We start from the raw sequence: 27,686 nt of genomic DNA on the forward strand, positions 1-27,686 counted from the left end.
TATAGTTGGCGCTGCAGTTTTTTTTTAATAAATTATACTTGGCTGAACACGTGGTCATATGTTTCTTAACACTAATATTTCGAATTTGTTGTTGCATTGACAGAAGCACTAAGTCGAAAACGAACATTATAATGGGCAGCAGCACAGTGATTGGCATGCGCTCCGGCCCACACAGGTGAGCTGTTATAGTTTGAAAACGTGTGGCCTCGACCGCAAAGCCAATCAGTGAAGACAGGGGGCGGGTGGAGGCTCTCCCTGCTGGGTTGGTAGGATACAGGATAAAATATACCGTGTGGGGATCCAATCCGGTTTCAGCTAGTTCTGGTACTGCTCGGATGTGTGTGTGAAGTAACACGGAGTCCTCGGGAGGTGCTTTTATGTGAGGTGCCCTCTTCACAGGCTCAGGTTTTACATTTAGTTTATTCACAGCTGCAGCTCAAGAGTCCATTGTCCTCCCTTTCTCAAACCCAAAACCTGTGCTACAATGCCGAGGAAGAAAGTAAGTGAATCTTCAGGATGTTGTAAGTATTTACAGTATGGACGATTAGAGATGTATGGACAGGTAAAAGTGTTAAACTTTTAAATGGATCTAGTGTGTGTATAATTGTGAAGCAGTGGTCTCAAAATCGTTTGGCACGCTCCGTGTTTCTGCAGTGCACCTTTATGCGCTCAGGTCAGCCCTGGCTGCTGCTCATACTGGAAAGTGGCGCCTTTTTACTTAGAGCTGCGCGCCTCGCTGCATTGGGAGAATCTACTGTACTTTGACTGTTCCTGCTTACGCGTAGGATGTGTGTTCTGATGTTTTTTTCAAACACACTGTGCTTTTTGTTACTTCAGAACAAAGGGGTGTGTTGCCCCTCTTGAGACACGTTACAATTTCGATTTTTCTTCGATCATCTTAACAACCTCATCTGTCGATTGAATGCAAATGTTTGAGGTCTACTGCTGCTCTTGTGTGTTTAGTAATCATTTCTAGTTGTTTTTAATTTATTTGAGAAGCTCATATGCATGGTTAAGATTTGCCTACCGACCTCACCTAAATTTGAGCTCTTCTCTTAAGACTGTTCGGGTTTTTAAGCGACTGGTCTTAGTAGTCTTGTGAAATGTGAAATAAGTCTTTTCCAGGCCTTATTTCCCTTCGTTTATTCCCTCCTGGGAGTCGTGAATAGCCTGTGCCACTGTACAAACGTGTGTGTACACGTTGACCAAAGTATGTTCGTTTATTCACAATAACCTTGCTTGGCGAACACGTGGCTGGAATACAAAGTGCATTTTCTATTGAAATAAATTCATTTTGAATGCCAGACCCCCTCTTCCTTCCTTACAGATTAACAATTTATTTGTGACTTAAGGGAGAGAGTGCCCATCCCCCCCTCAGCCTCACACACCCACTTTTACCCACTCGTGTATGAGACTTTATTTTTGGTCTTATTTATGATATCTCTTTTTCTTTTCACAGTCTACCGGTGAGGCTGATGCAGCTACCGAGGTATGTATTACACATACATATGTAGTTTTTCATTCTGTGAGGCAACATGACCAACTGTGACCCAAATGAACATTTTGTTCTCATCAGATGTCAACAGATATGCACGGTCACACTTGGTCCAGTAGCTTTGTTTTAGTAGTTTTATGCTCTAACATCTTCGTTTTATTCAAATGTACCAGAATACTACCATAGGTGAACGTAGAATACGAATGCATTTTAACACTTTGCAGCCCTGTAGTTTGTCTTTCATTGCACACTTGCACCTGCAGAGGGCGCCAGTGCTTTAATTGCGGATTATTCATCTTTGATTGATTACAGTATGATTACATTAAAACACATGCACAAAGTCTCTTCCAATTACGTACTGTAGTCTTGGACAAACTTAAACAAACTATTGCATAAGAAACAGCAACTTAAAAACCTTGAGAGAACCGTGAGTGATTAGAGATACAAATAGATGTTTTTGTAGTATTCAGTTAAGTAACAGTTCTTGGCTCTGTTTTCAGCCACGAAGAAAGTCAGCTAGATTGTCAGAGGTAAGTCTTATATCGTTCAACCAAGGCAGAGTTTATTTATACATACATGAATCAAATATAATAATGTCTACAATGTCTTCTGTTGCAGAAACAAACAGAACCTGCACCTGAACCAGAAAAGAAAAAGGTAAGACTAACTTTCAACAAAAATCTTCAGTTGTTTTCCTCTAGAGCTTGTAATTTGATTGTTCTATCATTAATTCTTAGGCACCTGCTAAAGCTAAGAAGGTGAAGGAAACAAAGGCCAAGCAGGAAGAGAAGGCAGAGGAGCCTGAGGTAGAGGAGAAGGAGGAGGAAGAAGCACCTGCCCCAGCAGAGAATGGAGACGCCAAAGCTGATGAGGTACGACCTTTGCATTTGAAGGTTTGCAATACTTTAATGTAATATACACATTTTAAAAGGCTGGTTGGTCTCAATGTATAATTGTGTACAGGAGGCTGCACCAGAAGCTGACGCTGAAGCTGATGAAAAAGAGGACGGGGCTGAAGAGGAGAAGGCAGCTGACTAAGTTCTCAATGTCACTCACCACCTTCTACCTTATTTGTAGGCAACACAGAGAATCTCTATTTTCTTAAAACAGCAGTGTTTTTAGGGATATTTTAACTACAAATTCACGTTTTGTGGTTTCAGTGAAGGGATGTTTGTGTTGGGAATACTTCTAGCTTTGTGGCCTTAGATTTTAGTTTTTTTATTTTACTGTTTTTTAAATCTGAAATCTGTCACTGAACTTGGAAACCTGGTTAAGGGCATTCCAGAGGTGGTGTTTTTTGTAACCTGTAATGTTTTTTGATTTTAATACATTCATCACTATTCCAGTGTGTGTGTGTTGTTTTTTTGTTTTTTTTGTTTTTTAGAATCATTGAAAGGTGAAAAGTAATGTTGTATACTATACAATCTTTTTTTCTTTCAACACAATTTGTTGAAATGTATTTAGAACAACTGGAGGTAGGGTTTCATATCATTGTATTTTCTTTTTATATACTTTTGTGAGCATTACATGAATATGCACAGGTGCTGTGAAACCAATATTTTCTTTGCATTTATTATGGTACATTAAAAATGAACTGCATGTTCTCAGCTGTGCCTAAAATGTGTTAAATGTGTCATTGCTTATCCTTTAAGGATAATCGTATTCAGGGAATTCCTCTGGTTATGAGGTTTCTCTACCAATGTACAATTTCAAATAAAAAATAAAAACTTCTTAGGTTTTGTAAAAGGAAAGTGGTTTTATTTGATCTCACATTTCAGACTTAGACAAATAAACAAATTTGAGGTAGTCTAATTTTGTAAGCCTGAATATCTGAGTGAAATGTAAGTCTATTTGGTTTTAAAATAATGAAGTTTTAGTGAAGACGTTTCGCCGCTCATCCAAGCGGCTTTTTCAAACAGACATAACGCAGTGAACGCCGTGTCCGACCAGCACTCTGAGCAGAACTATCCACTTGTATGAGTGGGGAAACGTCTTCACTCTAAAACTCTTGTTCCGTTGACAGAATTTCTCTTTTTTCATGGATCAAAATGATATTTTCTGCATGACGTCATGATGGAACTTACGACCTTGTCACGGGGCGTGCGCCGTAATTAACTAATTTCTATACATGTTTTTCTGTTTTTAACTTTCGTAGATAATTTTAATTGTATGCTGGCTAAAGTGTGAGATTAAAGTGTTAAGTAAAAGATAAAAGCGGCCGTGAGGACAGCACATAATTCTTTTGTTGCTCTCCCCTCCCCCTGGTTCCTGTGCACTCCGCTGTGGCGGAAGTAAGTGAACGCTCAGGCCTCATCCTTCCAATGGCGACTGCAAACAGGCTCAACAGAAAGCGGGAGCAACTGTGGAGGGGGCCAGAGCACTGGAACAACCACAATTAATTAAATATATCAATCTTCACACAGCCATAAAGTTGGAGTAAAAATCAACTTGAACTCTCCAACTAAAGGCCGATTCCATGGCCAAAAATCGGAACATTTCGCTCCTTGAGACGGGTAAGCCGTTGAAGTAAACCTAATTGTGGTCCAATGTAGTTCGTTAACGCAAAGGTTAATTGATACAGCTACTGCCTAGTCTCTAATGAATTTCGCTTTGTGAAATTTCAGAGCTGTATTACCTAGTATCTCGTTTTCTAACCACGGGTCCCTGTCGGAGAGCAGCTGAGGTGAGCTGGCGTGTCTTGACTGGCACCGTCTCTTGTTTTTCAAAATACTTGACTGTAGTGATAATAGCGTTAATGGTGACATTATAATGTGAGCCATTCCTTTTTGTCCACTATAGGTTCTGGCCAGTGAATTAGAGGAATATCAGGTCTGTATCCGTGTTGACTTTGCTAGCGGCTATCCGCTTGTCTGTGCTGAGTCTGGGCATTAAAAGTTGTTTGACTCAGTCAATTTTACGTCCGCTATTCGTCTCAATCATTGTTTATAGCTGGGTTCAAACCGGCGTATGTTAGCCCTGTGTTTCTAGTGTGGCTTTACTTGGCCTATTTGTTTTCAACAGCTCTTACCAGGGAGATTGGATTGGCAGGGAAACAAACACGCCAGATCATATGAAGATGTGGTGAGTGTAAAGTTGACTGCATATGTGTTTGGCATTGTCTGGTGACAGCCGTGCTTCACGCTCTGGGCTGTTTACGCTCTTTGTTCTTCTCTCTGACCACGGTGCTTGCCTGTGGTGCACCTACCAGCACTCACAGTAATATCTTTGTGAAATATGCAGTTACGAGCTTAGACGGAGATTACCTTGGCAATAAAAATGTGTTGATATAGACTAAGGTTAACAATATTTAGCCCGACAGTTGGACTGCGGATAGGGTGGGTTGTAGGCTCCCGTGTAGTCGAGACGGCCATTCTGGCCAATCAGATGGCGAGGTTCACTGTCACTGCACTATTTTGCATGTGAACCGAGCTCTGATTGGCTCAAAAAAGGGAGTGTTTTGCATAATAGGCCACACCTCCTTTGACACGAGCTTAGAAGTCAATGGTTCAAAAACATGTCAACAACAAATGCTTCATCAGTTAACATACTTTCACAAATTAAAAAAGGTAGATCTTTTTTTTTTTGTGCGTGTGTCCACAAATTTGAATGGTATTTCTATTTAAGGCCCTTTGAGAACTGGGACTAATGGGATGGTCTTTTATAATAAATCCATTATGATCTATTAAAACGTTATACAATACTGATGCATTTGGTTCAATATGTCCTACCAGGTGGCAGCCAACAGACATATTGCTCCTGACCATTTACTTAAGATATGTCAACAAATCGGACCACTTCTTGACAAAGAGGTGCCATCATGTGTCCCAGGTGTACACTCACTATTGGGCTCAGGAAAGCAATCCATGCTTCGGACAGCAAAAGGTACGCATTCCTGCTGTTCAATTTACTAAACATGGATAACAATGCAGGATAACAAATTTACATCTATATTTCATTGCTACATGTCGCTTTGTTTGTGGGCTCTTTTTAGAATGCGAGAATGTGCGGTTTACAGTTTCTTCATATGCAGCCCTACACAGGGGACGACCACCAGAGAGGCCTTTGAACTGCAGAAAACCTCCACCTCTTGGTAAATGGCTAGATTGACTTTCACTGTTTAAAGTGCATATGGCAGGTTAGACCACACATTTTGCAAAATAGATAATAGATACATAGATAACATAATTATATTTAAGCTTTAACAAGAAAAATCTTGTCAAGATTTTCCTAGTTTCACAGTTTTGGTGACATTTAGAATTTACTTCCCGGTTGGACACGGCAGCGGATATGACATTCATAGAGGTAATTCTATATCCGTTGCAATGTAGCAACCATAATGTTAACAAGAGTGAAACTTGTCATTCATCTTAAGTCATCAAATCATTACTTTTGTGTAATTTAGACAACACCTAATGAATGTTTAGACTGTGAGGAAAATGTGTTCCTTATGTGTAAATCGTCCCTGAATTTTGGATGGATGATGTTTATCAATGACATAGATGGAGGGATTCCTCCTTCCTATTACTCCCTGTAACTTTCAATTATTTATTAAACAAAGTGAAAACTGTCATAATACTTTTACTTTTGCACCAATGTCCTCTTTGTGACATCATGTTGGAATATTTTTCCTCCCTTTTACTCTACTTCTCAGTTGTGACTGTATGTGCCTTTCTCCTTCACAGTGAAGGTTCACAGAGGGAGAGAGCTGACTGGAGTCCAGAATTTTAGCTCGATCAATCCTGTCAGCAACTATGAGCGCATGCGTCTGCACCGCCGCATCCTGGGCCATCTGTCTGCAGTATACTGTATCGCCTTTGACCGCACTGGTCTCAGGATCTTCACAGTAAGACTTTACCCACTGTCATCTTCATTGGTCTCTTCCATTGGTTCATAAACAGAAATTAAGATTTGGGGATTTTATTTAAAAAAAAAACATGAATCACAAGATGCCATTTTATATTTGAGTTTTGGATTTGGCAGCCATGGTGACAACTGACACTAACCATAAGACACTGTGATTGAATACCATTGTTTCTGTTTTTAGGGCTCAGATGACTGTCTGGTAAAGATATGGTCTTCATTTGATGGGCGGCTTCATTCAACGTTGCGAGGACATTCTGCTGAGATCACTGATTTGGCAGTGAATTATGAAAACACACTGATAGCAGCAGGAAGCTGTGACAAAACCATCCGTGTGTGGTGCCTTCGAACCTGTGCTCCTGTAGCTGTGCTGCAGGGACACAGTGGATCCATTACCTCTTTACAGGTACAGCATACGTCCACCCTGTGAAATTTGAGAATTGCTTAATTTAGCAATATTTTAATATTTTCAATTGTATTTTCAGTTCTCACCATTTGCCAAGGGCTCAAAACGTTACATGCTGTCAACTGGTACTGATGCTACTGTCTGCTTCTGGCTGTGGGATGTTCAAAACATCAACTTTAGGTGAGTCTAGCTTTTAAGATATTCTGCTTATATTGTACTGGGTATGGGGTATTTTCTGGACACTCAAATGCTTTGCATTTAATTATACATTCACTCCAGCCTACTTCATTTTGAACAGGTTTTCCAAATGCATGTAAACATGGAAAACCTGATTTGCAAGGGGTTGTGATTTGAATTTTCTTATTTGCAATCAACCAGAGAACATACAGTCATACCTGGATCACTGCTGCATATGTACAGTGCACTTTGACAAAGCTAGGATATGAATTTAACAGTAATGGGCAAGAATTTAGCAAAAAATTGGTAAAAATGTATCAAGTAGTGAAGTCTCTCATTTTAGGACAGTGATGGGTAAAAAAAAATATTGCCACTTTTTTCAGACTTGTTTACATCTATTGGACTTTTTGCAGTCGCAACATTTTTTTATGTAAATGGCGTGACTGTAACTGTAACTCCCACAATTTTCCTTTTTTCCCAAAAATATATTTCTAGTGACCGACCCATAAAGTTCACAGAGAGACCACGACCAGGAGTTCAGACTGTTTGCTCCTCCTTCAGTCCAGGTAAAGGCTTTGTCCTTAACATTTTAGCCCAAAAATTTTATTGACAACCGTTCACAAATCATCCTTCACAAATCGTCCAGGTGGGATGTTCCTAGCTACAGGAAGCACAGATGATGTCATCAGAATATATTACCTGGGAAGTGGCAGTCCTGAGAAAATATCAGAACTCCATGAACACACTGTAAGACAAATTTTAATGCAGTTTTTAATTTTAATCAAGTTTTCCATCAAATGTTGGCTGCCTTTGCTACATTTAAATTTGCTACTGTCATCTCTCTAGGATAAAGTTGATAGCATTCAGTTTTGCCATACAAGTGAAAGGTTGGTGGTCATCAACACAAAATCTATTCAAGTTAAATTCTGTAACTGTGTGAGAACTAACAATGTGTGTTTTCTTTGCAGGTTTGTGAGTGGGAGTCGAGATGGAACAGCGCGTATCTGGAAGCTCCATAACCGGCACCAGTGGAGATGTATTCTGCTCAACATGGCTGCTACACTGCCAGGGTAACCACTATTCTTTTATCCACAGAGGAGAGCAGACTTATTATTGATGTTACAATTTGGTTTGTGCATCTGCCAGCAAGACTCAGAAATTAAATTATTGATTTGATGTTCAGAAAGGGACTGCTGTGAGATTTCTGTGAGATCTCTATTGTGAAATGACTTATGATTGATACGTGAGATTGTGACACTTTCACAATAGACAGAGTATTTGTAGTTTTTGGGGAAATATTTACAGTGCTCTGAAAAATATTTGCACCCTTCCCGATTTCTTACATTTTTGCATGTGTCACACTTAACTGTTTTAGATCATCAAACACATTTAAATATGAAACAAAGATAACCCAAGGAAACATAAAATGCAGTTTTTCTGTGATTGTATTTGTTAGAGAAACATACTATCGAAGCCTACATGACCCTGTGTGAAAAAGTAATTGCCCCCCTTGTTAAATGATGAGGTAACTGATTAATCATATTATTGTGGAAAGCTGAGTTCAGTGCAATAGGCACACCCAGGCCTGATTGCTGCCAGACCTTTCAAATCAAGAGAACACTTAAATGGAACCTGTCTGACAAGGTGAAGTAGGCATTATTGAACCCAAGACATGATGCCGCAATCCAAAGAAATTCAGGAACAGATAAGAAGAAAAGTAATTGGCATGTCTCAGTCTGGAAAAGGTTACAGAGCCGTTTCTAAATCTTTGGGACTCCATCAAACCACGGTGAGAGTCATTATCCACAAATGGAGAAAGCATGGTACAGTGGTGAACCTTGCCAGGAGTGGCGAGCTTACAAAAATTACCCCAAGAGCACAGCGACAACTGATTCCAGAGGTCACAAAGGAACTCATTACAACATCTGAACAACTGCAGACCTCATGCAAGGTCAGTGTTCATGACTCAATCATAAAAAAAGACTAGGCAAAAATGGCATGCATGGCAAAGTTCCAAGGCGAAAGCCACTGCTGACAAAAAAGAACATAAAGGCTCATTTCACTTTTGCCTAAAACATCTTGATGATCCCCAAAGCTTTTGGGAAAATATTTTGTGGACTAATGAAACAAAAGTTTAACTTCTTGGAAGGTGTGCATCCCGATACATCTGGCATAAAATGAACACGGCATTTGATAAAAAGAACATCATGCCAAAAGTGAAACATGGTGGTGGTAGTGTCATGGTTTGGGGCTGCTTTGCTGCTTCAGGACCTGGATGACTTGAAGTTATTGAACTCTGCTCTCTCCCAACAAATCCTGAAGGAGAATGTCCAGCCATCAGTTTGTGATCTCAAGTGCTCTTGGGTTCTGTAGCAGGACAATGATCCATAGCACACCAGCAAGTCCACTTCTGAATGGCTTAAATAAACAAAATGAGGGTTTTGGATTGACCTAGTCAAAGTCCAGACCTGAACCCAACAGAGATGGTGTGGCATGAACTTAAAAAGGCAGTTCATGCTAGAAAACCCTCCAATGTGGCTGATTTAAAACAATTCTACAAAGAGTGGGCCAAAATTCCTCCACAGCAATGTGAAAGATTCGTTGCCAGTTGTTGCTGCTCAGGGTGGTTTAGGCAGTTATTAGGTTTAGGGGGCAATTTCTCTTCTTCTCACATGGGCCATGTAGTTTCAGATCTCTTTTCCCTTAATAAATAAAATTGGCACTTAACTCACAAGTAAACACAAAATGTAGTTTTATCTTTGTCTAATATTTAATTTTGGTTGATCTGAAATGGCTAAGAGTGACAAAGGTGCAGAAAAAGTAAGAATTTGGTAAGGGGGGCAAATACTTTTTCACAGCACTTTATATGGCATAGAATGTCTAAATCCCGTGACACACTACAGGAGAATTTGCTTGATTTTGCTTGTGTGTGGTGTCAGCCCGATTCTGAGTTGCTTTTTCATATCTTGACCACAAAACATCTGCAGCACTATGGTAACAGCCAATAAAATGGAGCACTAGGGCAGACAAATGACAAATTCAGAAAATTGCAAAGATAATTAGAGGACTTTATTACTCAGCTCTCGTAAAGTTTGAAAATTAAATTGCAGCATTATCATCCATATTATCCATAAGGATCTGTCCTCCACAAATAATGATACTCAGCCCACAAAACAGTGCTATTAATCCAGTTTGAAGCTTTGTTTAAAATGGAAAAAGGTGAGAGTAGCTCCTCATATTTGTTTACATAAATCCATGCAGCGCAGATCAGAGTGAAGCTGTTGCTACAGTAAACACCATTCTACTTCCTGTGTAGTTTATTCCCAGCCTTCTGTGAATTAAAAGCATTTATCTGAACTATTACACCACATTTCACAAATAATTTGTAATTTAAATAATTTAATGCTGTATTGACTTGCATCTAAACTAGAAGTACAATGATATTTTGAACATTCTGGAGTCTCAAAGTGAGTCGTTTTACTGCAGACAGGAAACAGCTGACGAGAAGTGGGCTCACAACTTTTAGCTTGTTGTGTGTGGTCTCTCCACTGCCATATCCCACTGCAGTCTTTGCACTCGGGGGATACTGTTCTCCTCTGGTCTGGAGTGCTCTGTTTGTTGTATTTTTAAAACTCGTTTGACTGAAAAATCTTGTAGTGTATGGAGGACTTAATGCTATGTTCACACTAGCTCACACACAATGTCAAAATTAGAACTAAACTCTTAGCTAATCTGGACTAGAACAGGGCCAAACCAAGTCTACATCAGGATTAAACTCTGCTCAAATCAGCACAGATGTGAATGTACCTTAAGTTTTTTACTGATGGGCTGCATTGTTTCTCTGGCAGTGGTAAAGAGAATCCAATTAAAACACATGTGTGCAGACTGACGAAATACATGTATGATATTGTCTGTTATTCAAGTAAAATGAATGCTGTTTGTTCTTTCAGAGCCGATCCAGTGAGTGATTCAGAAGAAAGCTACTTCAAACCCAAAGTCACCATGGTTGCGTGGGATCGCCATGACAATACAGTTATCACAGCCATCAACAACCATCTCGTCAAAGTGTGGAACTCCTACACAGGACAGCTGCTGCATGTCCTCAAAGTACCAGCATTTCTTTGTACTATGCAGAAACGGAACTTTGAGAGCATTTAGATCTAATTGATCACACTGTTTTTAGGGGCATGAGGCTGAGGTGTTTGTCCTTGAGCCACATCCCTTTGACCCGAGGATCATCCTGTCTGCTGGCCATGACGGGAATGTGTACATTTGGGACCTTCAGCGAGGAACTAACATTCAGCACTACTTCAATATGGTACATTATGAATTTTAGTATCTATTCTGATTTAAAAAGCTCACTGTGGCTACTTGTATATGTAATGAATAATATGTAAACTAAATACAGATTGAGGGCCAAGGACATGGAGCAGTGTTTGACTGTAAGTTCACTCCTGATGGACAGCGTTTTGCCTGCACTGATTCACATGGCCATCTGCTAATCTTTGGCTTTGGCAGTTCTAAGCCATACGAGAAGGCGAGTAGAAGAAGAAATTGAACAAATGTCTTTTTTTTTTTTTTTAAATCCACTGATCACTCTTCTGAAGTGGATGTGTGTTTTTACTCCTCAGCTTCCAGACCAAGTGTTCTTTCACACAGACTACAGGCCCCTTATCAGAGATGCCAATGGCTTTGTCCTGGACGAACAGACACAACAGGCTCCTCACCTCATGCCTCCTCCATTTTTGGTGGATGTAGATGGAAACCCTCACCCACCCAGGTACATCGGCCTTTAATTCAGGAGATGGTACTTTCCACGTCCATCAGCTGCCAGAGTCTTTAACATTTGATCTGTGTTTAGCAAATCTACAGGTTTATAACATGGTTTAGAAAATGTTTTTGAGGTCTATTGGTGTAATGTTTAAATGGTTGTGTTGGTGTGATGGTGTGGTCTAGTGCCTGTGTGAGGAATACTTGAAAGGAATTGACAACCATTAAGTGAATCTTAATCATGCTTTAATTTTGTCCGTAGGTATCAGCGCTTGGTTCCTGGTCGGGAAAACATCTCAGCTGAACACTTGGTTCCACAGCTGGGATATGTTGCTACAAGTAAGAATCATGGAATCATGCAAACTGTAGGGTCTGAGTACTTAAGCTGTACATATTATATGTGAACGTCTATTCCCAGTAAGCCCAAATATAAATGTGATAAAATCATTATAGAATAACTTCTAATATATAAAAAAAAAACACATGCTGCTATCTGCAGGTGATGGTGAGGTGGTGGAGCAGGTGATCAGTCAGCAGACTGCAGAGCCAGAGGAAGTGTCTGTAAGGCGGAGTAGTCTCCTGGATGAGGCCATCCGACAGCTACAGGCACAACAAGACCGTCAGACGCAGCCTGAGAGTGGAGGACCACAGCAACATCACACAGAGGGTCCAGCGCTGGTCCCTGCACCCAGCACCCCGCGCAGAGGTGACACTTCAGAACAAATTTTGTTCAAACATTAAGCAGGCCTTGTACATGGTGTTGCTCATATATATTGTTTTGCAGTGTCGGTCAATGATCGAGCTGATGTGCAGTCTCCTCCTAATGTGGGATTGCGACGCAGTGGTCAGGTGGAGGGTGTGCGGCAGATGCACCAGAATGCCCCGCGCAGCCAAATGGCCACAGAGAGAGACTTGCAGGCCTGGAGACGGAGGGTGGTGGTGCCTGAACTGCCTCCCAGCTGCTATAGGTGCAAACATCTGCTGTATCTACAAGGTAGTTTATATATCCATGTGAGAGTATGTAAACCATTGGATTTGTCTTTCAGGGATCAGGAGGAGATCAGAGGTGTTAAAGGAGATGAAGAAGTTGCACTATTTATTGCACGCAAAAGACGTATTATGTACAGCAGCTGTCGAGTAAGTGCTTCTTTCTATATAAACAATATCTTATGTAGTATACATAGTGTATTTATTTAAGTAAGTTAGAATGTTATTGATGGGTTGTGTCTGCCACAGGATGATTCTGATGAAGAGCCACCCCCTGTGAAGAAGTCCCACAGTCGCACTGAGCCTCAGGAGTTTTTGGACTTGTCCTGTGAAGACGGAGAGGAGACGGCCTCCTCAGATGCACACACTGAGGTAGCATGCTCAACTATTATTGTGTTTATATTTTCTGCTAATCTCTTCATAATGACCCAAATGTTGTAAACACCTGCACAGGACAATGAACTGGACGGCAGTGACCTAGACACATCCAATGACGAGGAGTGGAATAGTGACAGCCCAAGGTATTAGACGTCAATGTGAAATACAATCTTGAAATTATATTTTTTGGTTTGTATCCACTCAAAATTTAATGAAACTGCCAAGATGAGACCTGCTCACAATGCAGTGACTTGTTGTGGTTTTGTCTTCCTTTATGTTGATAATATTTATCTGAACAGCCACTCATCTAGTGAGTACTCGGACTGGACTGCAGATGCAGGGATAAACCTGCAGCCCTCCACGCCCCTGTCAGCGAGAAAGCGCGTGCGGCGGCAGCTCAGCAGCTCTGAAGAAGAGGAGGAAGAGACAAAAGAAGAGGAGAATGATGAAGAGGAGGAGAAACAGCACAACGAAGAGGAAAACTCTCAGAAGAAAAACAAAGCAAAGGAGAAAACGAAGTCCCCACGGGTAAGTTAGTGTTAATATCCAGCGATTCTCCATTCCTAAACACACTCTTTATTTGTGAAACCTTTTCAGCGACCCAAACCCAGGCCATCTATCAACAGAGAAGTATCCAATGAGTTCAGACCATCCCAGTGGATTACTGATGTCACTCCCAGGAAGTCTCCTTTTGTCCCTCAAATGGGGGATGAGGTACGCAAAAACACTAGGTTCACATCCAAAAAATCCCAGTCTTGGCCATTGTGAAAAAAACAACAACTGTGTGATTCTATTAGGTAATCTACTTTCGCCAAGGACATGAGGCCTATGTTGACGCTGTGTGCCGAACTGAACTGTATCCCATTAATTTAGAAAAACAGCCTTGGAAGAAAATGGAGCTACGGGTAAGTTGATGGGATCAGAATTGCTTAGTGGGGTTAGAGCTGTCTGCTACAAAGTGCTTCTAACTGGCCTATTGTTTGCTGTGAACTATTATGTGCAGGACCAGGAGTTTGTAAAGATTACAGGGATTAAATATGAAGTCTGCCCCCCAACACTGTGCTGCCTGAAGCTGACTCTTATTGACACTGGCACTGGCAAAATCACTGACAAGTCTTTTACTATAAAGTCAGTATCTTTTAAATGGTTTATTTGATCATTTATGAGAATACATAACATTTACTTACTTTTCCTCTCAGGTATCACGACATGCCTGATGTCATTGATTTCTTGGTCCTAAGGCAAAGCTATGATGAAGCACTCCGAAGGAACTGGCAGCCAAGTAAGCTAACCTGAGACCTGGTTATTTGTTTGTATTTTCCATTCAAGATGGCTGTGACTGACACTTTCCTGGTGCAGATGACAGGTTCCGCTCAGTTATAGATGATGCTTGGTGGTTTGGAACTATAGTCTGTCAAGAGCCTTATCAGCCAGAGTACCCAGACAGCCTGTTTCAGTGTTTCAAAGTCAGGTGAGTAAACGTCAAACCAGCATGGCTAACTAGCTACTACATCTTTTAACATTGTTTTTCATTAACTTCAGGTGGGATAATGGGGAGACGGAGAAGCTGAGTCCTTGGGATATTGAGCTAATTTCTGATGAGGGTAAAAACTCTTGTTATGTAGAATTTGTTGTCTATCATTTCTGCTGTAGAAAGCAGTTATTTATCCAAACATAGATTTAAATGTTATTCAGCGGCTGAGTCTACTGTCTATTGCTTTCCTAATAGTTTTCCATCATCAAAATTACCTCCTTCAGACCAAAGGTCTCTTTCACAAGGCAGGCTCAATGATAAAAGTAGGTTTTATTCAAACCCTCTCTGTCCAGCCCTTTTAAACAATTAAAGTTAAGTTCACTTTTTGAGGCAGTGCGGAAAGAGTCTGAATGTCAGAATCTAATGTAGTATGGAGCATTTGTATTTCTTTAACCTTAGCTTTCTCTAGCTGCTAATTTGACTGCTTAGATTGGTTGTTATATTTCTCCATTTACTTAAAATGTCCAGAATTTTAAGTTGATCAAGATTTGGTTTGGAGTTGTATTAGCCATTTTCTGAACTGGGAAACTGTTAAATGGCAATACCTCTGATTTAAAACTGTTCAACCTCCTTTGTAAAACAAACATTTAAAGTCTACAGAAAAGCCTGTTATTACTTTCTGAGCTGTGCCCATTGTAAGAATGGTGAATGTTTTGCAGCCCAGCAGCCTGAAACAGAAGGAGGAGGGATCCCAGTGACACCAGAGGAGATGAGGGAACTCATGTACAAGCCTCAGCCTGGAGAGTGGGGTGAACGGAGTCGCGACAATGAGTGTGAACGCATCATCACAGGCATCAGTCAGCTCAGCAGTGTTGGTGCGTGAAGCCTACTGCATGTCTATTTACAGCAGAAAACACTTCTCAGCTCTTGTGTCACATCTTGTGTCATGCAGAAGAGATGATTTTGCATTGGTAGTGTTAGACTCGTGTATTGTGTGAATCTGCCTCTCAGTGCCATAGCACTTTTAGTATGTGTGTATCTACCCTTCTTTCCTCTACTTGATCTATAGACATTGTTGCACCCTTTGCTGGCCCAGTGGACCTCACCCAGTACCCCACCTACTGCACTGTGATTGCCTACCCCACAGATCTGGGCACCATCAAGCTGCGGCTCATGCGCAGATTCTACAGGTAAAATAAAATTGCATATTGCGTAAGTGCCAATTATAAAAAAAACAAAATGGTAATTATTTAATCCTACAGACGACTTTCTGCACTAATTTGGGATGCAAGATATATTGCAACCAATGCACGCACTTTTAATGAGCCAAGAAGCAAAATAGCAGACTCGGCCAAAATCATCACTAATGTTCTTCTGAAGTTTATCAAGTAAGTTTTGCTTGTACAAGAATACAAACTCTGCATTGTACTCAAAACTCACTTTGTGTGTTTGTCATTGTAGCAATCCAAGCTGCACAGATATTATGGAGATTTATAATGCTGTGGAGGAGATGGGTGATGATGGGGATGAAGTAAGTTTTTATTTTTTTAAAGTAAGCATTAAACAGTCAGTCATTAAGGACATTTGAAACATTCTTAGGAGGAAGACACAGAGGCTCCAGGGACATCTTCTGGACATCGACTGCGGCAGGTAAATAAATACAACTTACATTTGAGCTTCCTTTCAGCAAAATCCACATCTGCTGCTGCTGATGTATGTAAAATGTATTCCCACTTTAGCGCTCTATAGAAGTCCTTCCTGATCGAGATGCTTGGAAGGAGCAATGCAAGAGTCTGCTGAATTATATTTTAGAATGCGAGGACTCTGAGCCATTCAGACAGCCTGTGGATCCAGACAACTATCCAGTATGTGCTTTAGTTTGTATACATAGCCTTCTTGTTTTGCTCAACTCTGCAGTTAATAAATAGGTATACATGCTACCTTTTGGGTACCTATAGGTCATGTTAAGAGACTAGACATTTGTCTTGGATTTTGTTTGTCAGGTGTAACTGAGGTGAAACACGCAGCAACCGTGTTTGGTTTTGTGTCATTTTTAAAATTCGTCATATTTAGTGAACTTATGATTGAAAGTTCACCTCTGTGTATAAAATATGCAGCGCTAACTTCCATTGAGAAGAATAGTATGGTTAGTGTTGACCCCTTTCCCTCTGTGCTGTGTTTGCACACAGCTTCATTGGGTATAGTTCTATCAAACATGGCTTTTCTCAGTTTGTAATATCCCCATATCTCGATGTCTGGGTATTTGGGAAAAGGAAGATTTATCCAGGATAAGTTTAGCCAGCTTCATAGTACGGGCCCCTGGTCACAGGTTGTTTAGGGCTACCATAAATGTTTTCTGGCAAGACACAGACCCTCCAACATTACATAGGGATATTATTGCATCTTTATCCACATTATATTTTGATAACACATATTGTACTTGCCCAGGACTACCATGACATTATCGACACACCAATGGACTTTGGCACAGTGAAGAGAACTTTAGAGGGAGACCACTATGAAAACCCCATAGAATTGTGCAAAGATGCACGGTTAATATTTGCCAATGCCAAAGCCTACACTCCCAACAAACGCTCCAAGGTATCACACTTTGACAGTATTCTCAAAATTGTCATTGTTTATGAATACATTTTGTCTAAATAATATTGTTTGTCTTGAAGATTTACAGCATGACATTGCGGCTGTCTGCGTTTTTTGAAGAGCGAGTCCGAACTATCATATCAGAGTACAAAACGGCTGTGAAGAGCAGTGAGAGGCTCCGACGAAGCCAAAGGTTCCGCAAGAAGATGCAACAACAGGAACAGCCATCAACCACCAATAATACAAAGTTGGTCTTTATAAAGGTCTACCTGTCGTAGCATAGCTTTTGTTGATTTAAAATATGTATCTTGTTAAGTCACAGGAAAGGTGCTGTCAAAACTCAGGAAAAAAGGGAGACATCAGTGACCAATTCTACCTCAGCCAAGAGTGTCTTGGAGAGGCCCCGTCGGAAGCAGCGCAGCTCTGAGAACAGCTCGTCTGAAGAGGACGCTAAAGCTGCCTCTACTTCAGGTACAGGACACAAGTGCGAGCTGGGTCTTCAAACAAAACTGGATTTTATCTGGGCCAAGTTTAAGCTGATTCATCAGCCATTGTCAAAACAGCATTCTTACATTGACATTTTCAATCATTTGGTGTAGTGTCAATATATTATCGGTTGTATGTTCAGAGTCGGAAAGTGAGAGCGATGCCAGTGAGTCTGAAGATGACAAACACTCAAGAACATCCAGACAACAAGGCAAAACCACACGGCCCACCAGAAGCAACAATTCAAAACATGCTAACAAAGGTTAGTAGTGGAAGATAACTGCACAAATGCAGACTTTTAGAATAGATTTAAAGCTCTAGAGATGTTAACACGCAGTCAGTTAGAATATTTATGACCAAATATTAAATAAATCACATCAAATAATGTACTTAAACCTTAAATGCCTATAAAAATACATGCTCACATGTTTTTCATAGCTGCAAGTGATAGTGATGATGACAATGAAGAGGAACTAGCTAGTGATGAAGAGGAGATGTCAAGCAGTCGCTATCCTAGCAGATCCAGTCACAGGAGCACAAGATTCACCAGAAACCGCTCTGGTGTAGACAGAAGGCAGTCAGGTCTGTATCTGTGTGTGTGCATTTTTTTTTTCCAAAGCAAGAGGTGCATAGTGGCTCAATGTGCCTCTTATCTCTCTATCACTCTGTATTCTGTACTTTCTGGTGTAAATCTCCATTGTCTTGTATGATTTTCAGAGCGTTCCATGGTGAATGGCCACAGCAGCCGCCCTTCTCTCAGGGACAGGCGACAACGCAGTGAGTCTGACAGAGCTTCCTCAGACTCTGAGGAAGAGGAAGCATCAGGCCGCAGGGCTTTAAAGAGGAGGACAGCTCAGGCCGCTGTCAATAAGATCAAACTGTTAGAGGCTTCTGAAGAGGAAGGCTCAGAGAAGGAGGAGCAGCAAGACCAGTCACCAAGAAATAGTCATCTACGAAACCCATCTCGAACTAACAAACGTGCAGCAGTAATCAAGAGCAGCTCGGAATCTGAGGAAGGTAGGTTAACATAACATGAATTTACCCAGACTGATCTACTGCTTCAGTTCACATTTGGTTTTATCCATCAATCCTTTTACAGATTCTCACAACACAAATGAATCCAGTGATGAGGAGGTTCAAAGCAGAAACTCTTCATCTTGTCAGCAAAATGGAAACACTAAAAAACAAAGACAAGACCCAAAACCAAAAAGCAACGGTGAGTAGCCTTTTGCCACCACTTTTTATGAGTTTGGTAAGAATTAAATTGAAATTGTAATTTTATCTGCAGATATCTTAGCCAATGGACATGACGCAAAACATTGTTCAGACCAGGAGGAATCTAGTGAAGAAAGTTCTGAAGAAGATGAAGAGCAGGCTGAGAAACCTGTAAGAAGAGCAGCAATCACTGCTGCGAAGAAAAGTAGGATTTCAAGTAATGAGGATGAGCAGGATGAAGAGGACTGGCAGCCGCCTAAAAAAGACAAAAGTCCTTCTTCACAGAAACAAACAAATCAAAATGGACAAGAATCAGATAAATGTAGTCGTAAGAAAAAAGCAAATAAATTGTTATCAAAAGGCCAAGACCAACCAAAATTTGCTGCATCTAGAAAACTGGAAGCTGACGATTCTGAGGAGCAGAGTGATGCTCCTATGACATCCAGAACACGTGCGAAAAAGGAAAAAGAAAGCTCCAGTGAGGAGTTTGAGCCTGATGCACGTTCGCTAAGGCGCACTAGAAACAAGGGTAAATCGAAGCGAGGTCGCGGTAACTCCTCTGCCTCAGAGAGCTCTAACCAGGAATACAAGCCTAGGACCAAGTCCAGACGAAAAGGCTCCACTGGCTCTTCAGAGGAGGACTCTGATCATTCAGACAACAGTAGCAGAAGGCCAAGACTTAGGACTTTAACAAAAAAGAAATACACAAGTGATCACTCCCTTTCTGACACCTCTGAGAGCCAAACGAAAGCAACAAACGGAATCTCCACCTCAGCATCTAACAGACCGAAAAGGCAGGCATCAAACAGAAATGTATCAAATGGAATAAGAGCGCAACCTTCTTCCAAAAGAAAACGTATTTACACTTCAGATTCTGAGGAGGCAGAGGAGAAGCAAGAGGAGCCTGTGTCCAAGAAGAACAAGAACAAGAACAGCAGGTCTGGACCTTCCAAAACTCCTAAAAGGAAATCCAAATCACTGGATAGCGGCAGCAATGAGGAGGATTCTGCTTCTCATTCTGTAGATCAAGAAGAGGAGGACACTGGCCGTTCAGGGAGAGGAAAGAAGAATGTAAAGCAGCCAAACCGTAAAAAGGGAAGGGAAAGCTACAGCAGCAACAGCAGTAGTCACACATCGCACTCAGAAAGTGACCAGTCTTCTGTCTCTGAACATTCACTCTCTGGCTCAGGGTCCCACAGCAGTCCAAAGAGAAGGCAGGCTCACCGGCGGCCCCAGAGGACATCCCGCCTCCAGCTCAGACAGCGTCGCACCTTTGCTGCCTCTGAGGGGGAGGAGAGTGATGAAACGTACGGCAAACGGACCCCGCGGGTGAATACACGCTACAGGGGGAAAAGAACTATCAACTATCAAGACAGTGAATGAAGGACTTCATCTGGGGCTCTTATTGAACGATGAGTTAAATTTGTATTCAGATTTGTGTGTCTGAACTGGTGAATGTGTGGAATGACCCTGTCAATGCATAAAATCTTTGTCTCGCACAGCTCTAAATTCAGACAGCTATGTGGCTACAATGTAGACTAGTCAGTTTAGACCATCACTCCTTGTTCCTCTCAAAAATGAAGGCTGCAGATTGTGGTTAAATTAGAGTGCAGACCACCACCTATTAATCTGCATGTCTGTTTTGGATCATTATTTCCATACAAATTAAATTAAATCACCTCCTACGCACCTGTCGCCCAGTCGGGTGTGCGGAGTTTACACAGAAACATACAAATTAAATTAAAATAACTGATGGTTTGAAATATTTTATTATAGCTGAGTTGTAGACAACTGTGTCTATTTAAAATGGCATGTTTAAAAATAAAAACTGTCTGAATTTAGAGCCTAGAGGGTCTTGTGGATTTACAGAGGCATTATTGAACATGTTTACATGATGTGCAAATCTAATACATCCAATATTTCAGCCACAGCAATAGCCGTATACTTAGCAGCTTTAGACATTAACTGGAGACTGTCAAAGAGACACTTGATGGTCACAATATGGTAGTAGCACTGGAGTCTTTGAAAGGAAATGCTGTGAATCTGTTTCATTCAGGGATATTATTTATATTTTCTATGAAAAACTTGTTTATAAATGAAATACAAATTCAAGCATTTGAGCTGCTGTTTTTCACAAGGACAGTGAATGCTTATTTCTCACATACAGCTTGTAATATGGTCAGCTGAGTTGCCATTCTGGGGGATTCGGCCTGCTCGGGTGCTATCTAATATACCTCTGTTTTAGGGCTGCAGCTATCAATTTAGTAATCGAGTAATTTATCGATTATTTCCTTTAATGAATAGAGTAATCTCTTTTAACTTCCATAAAATATCCTTAAAAGTATATTAATTGTTTTTTAGGTTATGGTTCATAGATAACACAAATAAGTCATTTTGCTGCTTGAAATAACACATGTATTCTTAATTGCATATCAATATGCCCCCAAAACAACCATTTCACTTCCATAATGGATAAACAAATCAGAATGTCCCTGGAATATTTATTAACAATTTACTTGTCAACAGACTTTGGTTCACATTAATGGGACCTGTTTACAACACAGTAACAGTTTCTATGAATTCATTTAATAGAAAACAAAGATTTATGTCTCATCATTTCAGCTAAGATAAGAGTTTATCCTGCCTTGTTGTGTTTTGAGCTCTGTGCTCTACTGTACTGAGTTATTTTGCATGGGTAGCTCCGTGTGTCATTCACTTTAGCCTCTGTCTTTGCCTCTGGTTTTGGTCTTTTATTGAACTGGTTTGTTTTCGTCATCGCGGTCCTCCGTGCTCTCGCACGCAACTAAACTCCGCTTTTTAAACTCACTCGTGGATTTAGAATACACTGCTCTCTTCACTGTTATGCAGTCTGTGCAATGCAGGCTCCGTGCGGAAACAATTAATTATAATCATTAAATGAATCATCGAGGCAATAAAATAATCGAAGCTTTTTAGTAATCAAATTACTCGATTTTACTCGATTAATCGTTTCAGCCCTACTCTGTTTAAATCGAGCATATTGCTGGCTTGCACTAATAGACACTGTACAGAGGTATTTCATACACTAGTTTTGCATTAGAATCTCAGGGGTCAGCTAAGTTTACTGTAGTCTCAATCACGCAGGTTTTGTGAGCAGAGATAAAAGCAATTCCACGTCTGAAAATGTCCACGCACATGAACAGGGACAAAACAAGTCATTAATTTATGGGAAGACTTGACTACAGCACTCCCTTATAGTTCCACATACAAACTTCACTGTTCTGGATTAAAATGAGCCAAATGAATAGAAGTCCCCCCAATGGCATTTCTTTGTGAGTTTATTATTTAGTGAATTAGTGTAGATACTAGCAAAATGTTAATTTAAAATGTTTTTGTTCCTTCCTTCTGACTTCATTTTTTCCCACTAATTGTTTTTTCGTCTTGCCATATGTCACACATTGGTACTTTTTGCTGAGTACAAGTAACCAAATGTACATAAGCAAAATTTTGTGATTTCTCATATTGGGAAGACTTTTTATATTCCTGTGTTAAGTACAGTCAGTATTAAAATTAATTTTCCCAGATTTGCCAGCCACTTAGAATTTAGTTTTGTTTATGGGGAGGTTTCTTAATACAGTCGCTTTTTGGCATTTTGCTTAATGTTTTTCATACTACATGTGTAATAAACAGGAAAACTGTTAAAGCAAATGTGGTTGTGGAGTGCAATGATTTGTTTTTGTTTTTTTAATAAAACATTTCACTCATATCTTGTTTTTATTTATTGATTTTGTAATTTGAAAAATGTGTACATAGCTTTGATAAAGTTGGAAGCTTGATGTGCACAAAATGGGTTGAAAGTAGGTTAAAGTAGGTCCGTTTTAAAATTTTCTTAAGCTGTAACTGCGGTTGTTTACAAAGTTTACGTCGATTTTTTGTGACGACAGAAGCCTGCGACGTCGTGACCTCATGGATCTACCTTTTTCTTTTGGAGAGCACTTTCGACAAAATCATGCGCGGTCATTTACAAGGACAATTTAATTTAAACAATGAGCAAATATGTTGACATTAGACGCGTACTGTCAGCACCCATTGTAAACAATAAAGGCGATATTCCACATTTATTTTTTATTATTATTAGCATTCAACTTATTAAGGAAAGTACCCTTTCGAACAGTATTTCTTGTATATGGAGCTAGCAGGCTGGCAGCATGACAGGACTCCTCCAATTTATTTATTATATTTACCAAAATTACTATAATTGAAAAGATAGAAAAATACTCGAGGTTTTAGTTTGGAGACAGTTGTGTGTGTAAATAGCCATGTTGTCTGTATGCGGTGAAATTAATTAATGCCAAGTAACGAGTTGGTACACATATCTAAATTGAGAAATGTCTGCGGGGATAAGGTTGCTGTTCTTGGTAAAGCACAGCAGATTTCTATGGACTCAGGTGGGCAGAAGTGTCACTACCTGGTCCCCTGTTGGAGCTGCTTTCAACGCTAAACCTCACAGAAGAATAGACCTCTTTGAGAAGAATGTGGTAAGGATTTGTCTTACATCATTAAGATTGACAAACGGTGTGTCATATCGTAATATCAGAACAAACTATTCAAGCTTATAAAAAATGGACACGGTTAGATTGTTGTATTTGTCTCTTTTTTTATTTAGTGTGCTATGTAACTATATTGGTTTACCTGGAATGCTCCACAGTACTGCATTAAACACGATGGAAATATTTTATTATATATATATATATATATATATATATATATATATATATATATATATATATATATATATATATATATATATATATATATATATATAGCTAACCTGTCTCTTGGCCTTGTGGTGTCTATTGGTTGTCTCCATGGAGATTGATAAGTTCAAAGCAATAACATCCCTATAGGAGCAAGTAAGTTTAAAATGTAGTAGAGAACATAGTTTCATAAACTTTTGACTTCTACAGAAATGAAACAAAATTATAGATATGAAAAAAAAAATCTGAGTATGATGCAATTGCATGAAGTCAAATACAAACTTCATCTCAGATTTGGACCAACATACAAACTAAACATATCAAAAATGGGTATTCCATGATGAGAACAGTTCTAAACACCCACTTTAATATACATTTTATGATACTGGCCAATGTGCTTTGTATACCACGTAAACTCATCCTTGCCTCGGTATCTGAAGCCAGCTTTGGTGTTGCTCCCTCCACAGGGCTTGTTTGGAGTGGCTGAGCTGAACTGTCCTGCAGGGTTTCAGGTGGCCACTGCAGAAGCCCTGAAGAATACGGAGAGGCTGCTGAAGAAGGCCTGCACCTGTCCTCCAGGAGTGCAGACTGTGGAGTCCTTCGATCAGCTCTCTGATGGATTGTGTAAAGTGGCGGACCTGGTGAGTTACTATACAATAGCCTACACTTATTGTGCAGCCGTAATATCAATATTCCACAGCAGCATCACAAGACAAAACATGCAATAGTCAGTAACTATGTTTAATGCAGTGTTAAACACACTATTAGTATATAGTCAGTTTTCAACAAAAAATAAAAGTACTTTATGTTACCATTGGATGTATTAAATGTGTGTCTACTGTATATCTTTTACTGTTTCTAATAGAGTTCAGGATGATTTTAAAACTAAATGTCAACATTTGTCCTGTTTGTAACTATATTGCTATATTTTTGTTAATCAATACATGTTCAAATAAGTAATAATAAATTACAAATTAATAATAAATTGTAATAAATCACACTTTGGATTTTCTTTTATTTGGCATGCACTGGCTAAAAATGTAAAATGGAATTAATGTCTATTATCTCTGCTGATTTTATATATATATATATATATATATATATATATATATATATATATATATATATATATATATATATATATATATATATATATATATATATATATATATATATATATATGAGAGAGAGAGATGTAATTTTGTACTTGTTTTATAAAAGGCAGATTTTGTGAAAGTTGCACATCCGGACCCTGCGTTTCGAGAAGCTGCAGAGAGGACGTGTGTAGAGATTGGTACTGTTGTCGAGAAGTAAGTGACAAAAAGCTTGCCTAGTATATATGGTTATAAAACTTAACAATAATACTATGATGCAAACTACAACTACACCAATGTAATCCCTCATTTGTCCCAGAGTGGTCATGATAGTAGTCATCTGAATGGTTAGCCAAATGTCTCAACAAAAAAAAACATACTTTGGAAAGCTTTTTTTCCCCAAAGTACAACTATATAGGTAAATGAGGGACATCATATTTATAATTAACACTGAATAAGTAGGCAGTATGTTTTACTGCAAAATATTTGTGTGTGTATCTGTATTAAGTATCTGTGTTTTTTCCAAGGTTAAACACTAATGTTGAGTTATGTCAGAGTTTAAAGAGGTTGCTGGGCAATCCTGAAGTTGTAGCTAAGCTGGACCCTGATACAAGGTATACTTCAACATCAAAGATCTGAATGTTATTACTGTGGTTTAATTTTATAAAGAAGCTAATTTTGGGTCTCAAAGTCAGACTAAGGAACATGTTTTCTCAGCTTTATTTCCTTATTGTGTTTGTAGACGTGTGGCTGAATTGTTCATGTTTGACTTTGAGATTAGTGGAATTCATCTGGATGACAAACTGGTATGTATTTGAACATATTCATAGTCTACTATGGTGCTGTTGTTTTTTTTTTTACCTTTTTACGTTAGTATGTATGTCTTTTTTTACATATGTTATTTTATTTCTTCTCTTTTGCCCAAGCATTCATCATATCTAAACAAACTTGTGTTATATGACCCCTGCAGAGGAAACAGGCAGTTGCCCTCCATGTGAAGCTCTTGGACCTGAACAATGATTTCCTGGTTGGTTCACACATGCCAAACCGAATTGCCAGAACAGCCATCCCTGAACATCTCCACATCCATTTTGCAAATGAAGGAAGCTTCATCCAGGTTGGAGGATTACATGCAGATTCGCCGGATGACTTGGTAGGATGTAGGGATTTTAGTCTCCATAATAATTTTTTTGATAGGCCAGCAGGGTGCGCTGTGGTAAAACAAATTAGGCTCTTTAATAGCGCGTAAGGATTGGTGCTATAACTCATTATATGTACCTAAGTAAAAGTACTGTCAAATTAGAGGTAAAAATATTCACACAAAATCATGTGTTTAATCATGTGTTTAATTATTGCACATAGCATTATTGCTATTCTAGCAGATGCAATAATTCTAATTCTATACTCCTATATATAGAATAAAATAGTCTATAGATAGTCTTAAACAAGATAAGAAATAAATTGGTAGAACTATGTTTGGTATCCCTTTGTATTATCAATATTTAAAAGTAGAAGTGTCGTTCAATGAAGTCGGCTTTTCATAGCCTGTACTGTGCCTAAATATACTTTTCCTTTAAATTATTTTCCATAAATACATGATTTAGTTCTGAAATGCCCCTGCCCTAAATCTTCCTATGTCTTTTTTTGTCTTACTGTGGTAGGTTCGTGAGATAGCGTACCGCATATACCTGTATCCAAATGCAGATCTGATGGAGTGTCTGGAGGAGCTGCTCAGGTGCAGACATAAACTGGCCAAACTGGTGGGCTATGAGTCGTACGGACACCGGGCCCTGAAGGGGACTATGGCCAAAACGCCTGGTCAGTGCGTCTCATGGATTTTTCACAAGGAAGTATATGTTATACTATATACTAAGTCTACTTCTGTGTGTGGTGTTTTTCAGAGACGGTCATGAGTTTCCTTCAGCTTTTAACAGACAAACTGGCAGACAGGTGGGTTATTTACAGCAACTGGTCCATTTCCTTCCGTTGCCTAAAAATGTTCCACAGAATTGTGCATACGTGTAGTACATGCTGTAGTCCATAAATAATTGCAGCGAAAAAGGCTGCGGTTGTGTATAGAGGGGATTTATAGTTATCCAGGTCATTACAAACTAGTACAGATACAAACAGGGTGTTGGAGGGGGAGTGAGCTTAGTTGGATTTTTGCTGTCTCTGCATGTATTTACTTTTAATTTGGTGTTTCAATGTGAAGTGTAAGATTTAGTTGTGTTCAGAGTAAAACAAAATGACTGCTGGCTACAACTTAACTTAACTGCTTATTTCACTGAAGAGATTAAAAGAGCCACATTTTAAAATGTGATGATGACATGATTAATGGTTAGAGAGCCATACCATGCTACCACATTGTTTCAGGATTTGTAACATTCCTTTCCCTGTACTTCCCACTATCCCTCCTTTACGTCCCAAGGTCCCAAACTTTGCCAGAGAGGTGAAAGGGAGCCTCTGAACTCCCTACAGGTATGAGCGTAAGCCTGTTCACCTGGCAGCCTGTCCAGGGTGTTTCCCTGCCCTCAGCCATATGCATGCTGGGATAGGCTATAGCCCCTGATGACCCTGACTGGAACAAACGCCTTCACTCACTTAGCACAACTTGAGTTTTTTTATGTGTGCTTTGTGTTATTTCATAGAACGACAAAAGACTTCCAAATGATGAAGGATATGAAGAAAAAACTCAACCCTCGCAATTCTGTAAGTTGTTCATTTGACCGCAATCAGACACAAGCAAATCGCAAATGGTGCAGTTTTTGAAGTACTATAATTTCCTCCACAAACAACAAAATCTCCTGTCTTATTCTGCATAGAACTGCTAACCCTGTAGTTTAGATCTGTATAATCATATTTGGAAATGTATGTGAACTTTAGCATTTGTTCTCTTCTTCCTTTAGGAGCTGATGCCCTGGGACCATCCGTACCTGAGCGGTGTCCTTCGTGCGGAGAGGTCTGGCATCGTTTCCTCTCTCAATTGTTGGTTGTTATTTGACATGTG

The 27,686-nt window shown here is 39.7% G+C and overlaps 4 protein-coding genes across 4 annotated transcripts in view; 3 read left to right on the plus strand and 1 right to left on the minus strand.

The window, feature by feature from the left end:
• sgcg (sarcoglycan, gamma) overlaps positions 1-27,686 on the minus strand; it is a 180,934-nt gene that overhangs the window by 52,717 nt on the left and 100,531 nt on the right. The window lies entirely within an intron of this gene.
• Positions 263-3,237, plus strand: hmgn1a (high mobility group nucleosome binding domain 1a). The gene is made up of 6 exons (XM_033976849.2): positions 263-499; positions 1,460-1,489; positions 1,996-2,025; positions 2,114-2,152; positions 2,233-2,367; positions 2,459-3,237. The coding sequence occupies exons 1-6, from the start codon at positions 485-487 to the stop codon at positions 2,531-2,533; spliced, it is 324 nt and encodes a 107-aa protein (XP_033832740.1). The 5' UTR covers positions 263-484; the 3' UTR covers positions 2,534-3,237.
• Positions 3,764-22,594, plus strand: brwd1 (bromodomain and WD repeat domain containing 1). The gene is made up of 44 exons (XM_033976496.2): positions 3,764-4,008; positions 4,120-4,178; positions 4,295-4,324; positions 4,517-4,576; positions 5,227-5,377; positions 5,487-5,585; positions 6,178-6,338; positions 6,540-6,761; positions 6,841-6,941; positions 7,434-7,504; positions 7,585-7,685; positions 7,785-7,825; positions 7,907-8,008; positions 10,889-11,045; positions 11,122-11,256; positions 11,347-11,475; positions 11,570-11,718; positions 11,971-12,047; positions 12,208-12,414; positions 12,493-12,676; positions 12,755-12,845; positions 12,945-13,067; positions 13,149-13,216; positions 13,373-13,601; positions 13,671-13,787; positions 13,871-13,978; positions 14,077-14,201; positions 14,273-14,355; positions 14,433-14,544; positions 14,616-14,677; positions 15,267-15,422; positions 15,617-15,737; positions 15,810-15,935; positions 16,009-16,078; positions 16,147-16,197; positions 16,287-16,412; positions 16,996-17,148; positions 17,229-17,395; positions 17,465-17,619; positions 17,777-17,896; positions 18,073-18,216; positions 18,352-18,651; positions 18,734-18,850; positions 18,923-22,594. The coding sequence occupies exons 1-44, from the start codon at positions 3,972-3,974 to the stop codon at positions 20,230-20,232; spliced, it is 6,507 nt and encodes a 2,168-aa protein (XP_033832387.1). The 5' UTR covers positions 3,764-3,971; the 3' UTR covers positions 20,233-22,594.
• mipepa (mitochondrial intermediate peptidase a) overlaps positions 23,001-27,686 on the plus strand; it is a 34,046-nt gene continuing 29,360 nt past the window's right edge. The window contains exons 1-10 of the mRNA XM_033977469.2: positions 23,001-23,366; positions 24,053-24,226; positions 24,807-24,895; positions 25,207-25,293; positions 25,422-25,485; positions 25,650-25,832; positions 26,341-26,497; positions 26,581-26,629; positions 27,328-27,388; positions 27,586-27,638. Coding sequence (XP_033833360.1) covers positions 23,217-23,366; positions 24,053-24,226; positions 24,807-24,895; positions 25,207-25,293; positions 25,422-25,485; positions 25,650-25,832; positions 26,341-26,497; positions 26,581-26,629; positions 27,328-27,388; positions 27,586-27,638 — 1,067 coding nt within the window. The 5' untranslated portion in view covers positions 23,001-23,216. The remainder of the gene's footprint in view (positions 23,367-24,052; positions 24,227-24,806; positions 24,896-25,206; positions 25,294-25,421; positions 25,486-25,649; positions 25,833-26,340; positions 26,498-26,580; positions 26,630-27,327; positions 27,389-27,585; positions 27,639-27,686) is intronic.

The sequence above is a fragment of the Periophthalmus magnuspinnatus genome, chromosome 13 (assembly GCF_009829125.3).
Source record: "Periophthalmus magnuspinnatus isolate fPerMag1 chromosome 13, fPerMag1.2.pri, whole genome shotgun sequence".
Classification (NCBI taxonomy): Eukaryota; Metazoa; Chordata; class Actinopteri; order Gobiiformes; family Gobiidae; genus Periophthalmus; species Periophthalmus magnuspinnatus.

Bases quoted from the DNA above. Each gene is read 5' to 3' on its own strand.
- hmgn1a (XM_033976849.2), top strand. The intron at 2,153-2,232 runs GTAAGACTAACT...ATTAATTCTTAG, and splicing joins CTGAACCAGAAAAGAAAAAG to GCACCTGCTAAAGCTAAGAA. The intron at 2,368-2,458 runs GTACGACCTTTG...AATTGTGTACAG, and splicing joins GAGACGCCAAAGCTGATGAG to GAGGCTGCACCAGAAGCTGA.
- brwd1 (XM_033976496.2), top strand. From the start codon at position 3,972: ATGGCCAAAAATCGGAACATTTCGCTCCTTGAGACGG. The intron at 16,413-16,995 runs GTATGTGCTTTA...GTACTTGCCCAG, and splicing joins TGGATCCAGACAACTATCCA to GACTACCATGACATTATCGA. The intron at 17,897-18,072 runs GTTAGTAGTGGA...TGTTTTTCATAG, and splicing joins TTCAAAACATGCTAACAAAG to CTGCAAGTGATAGTGATGAT.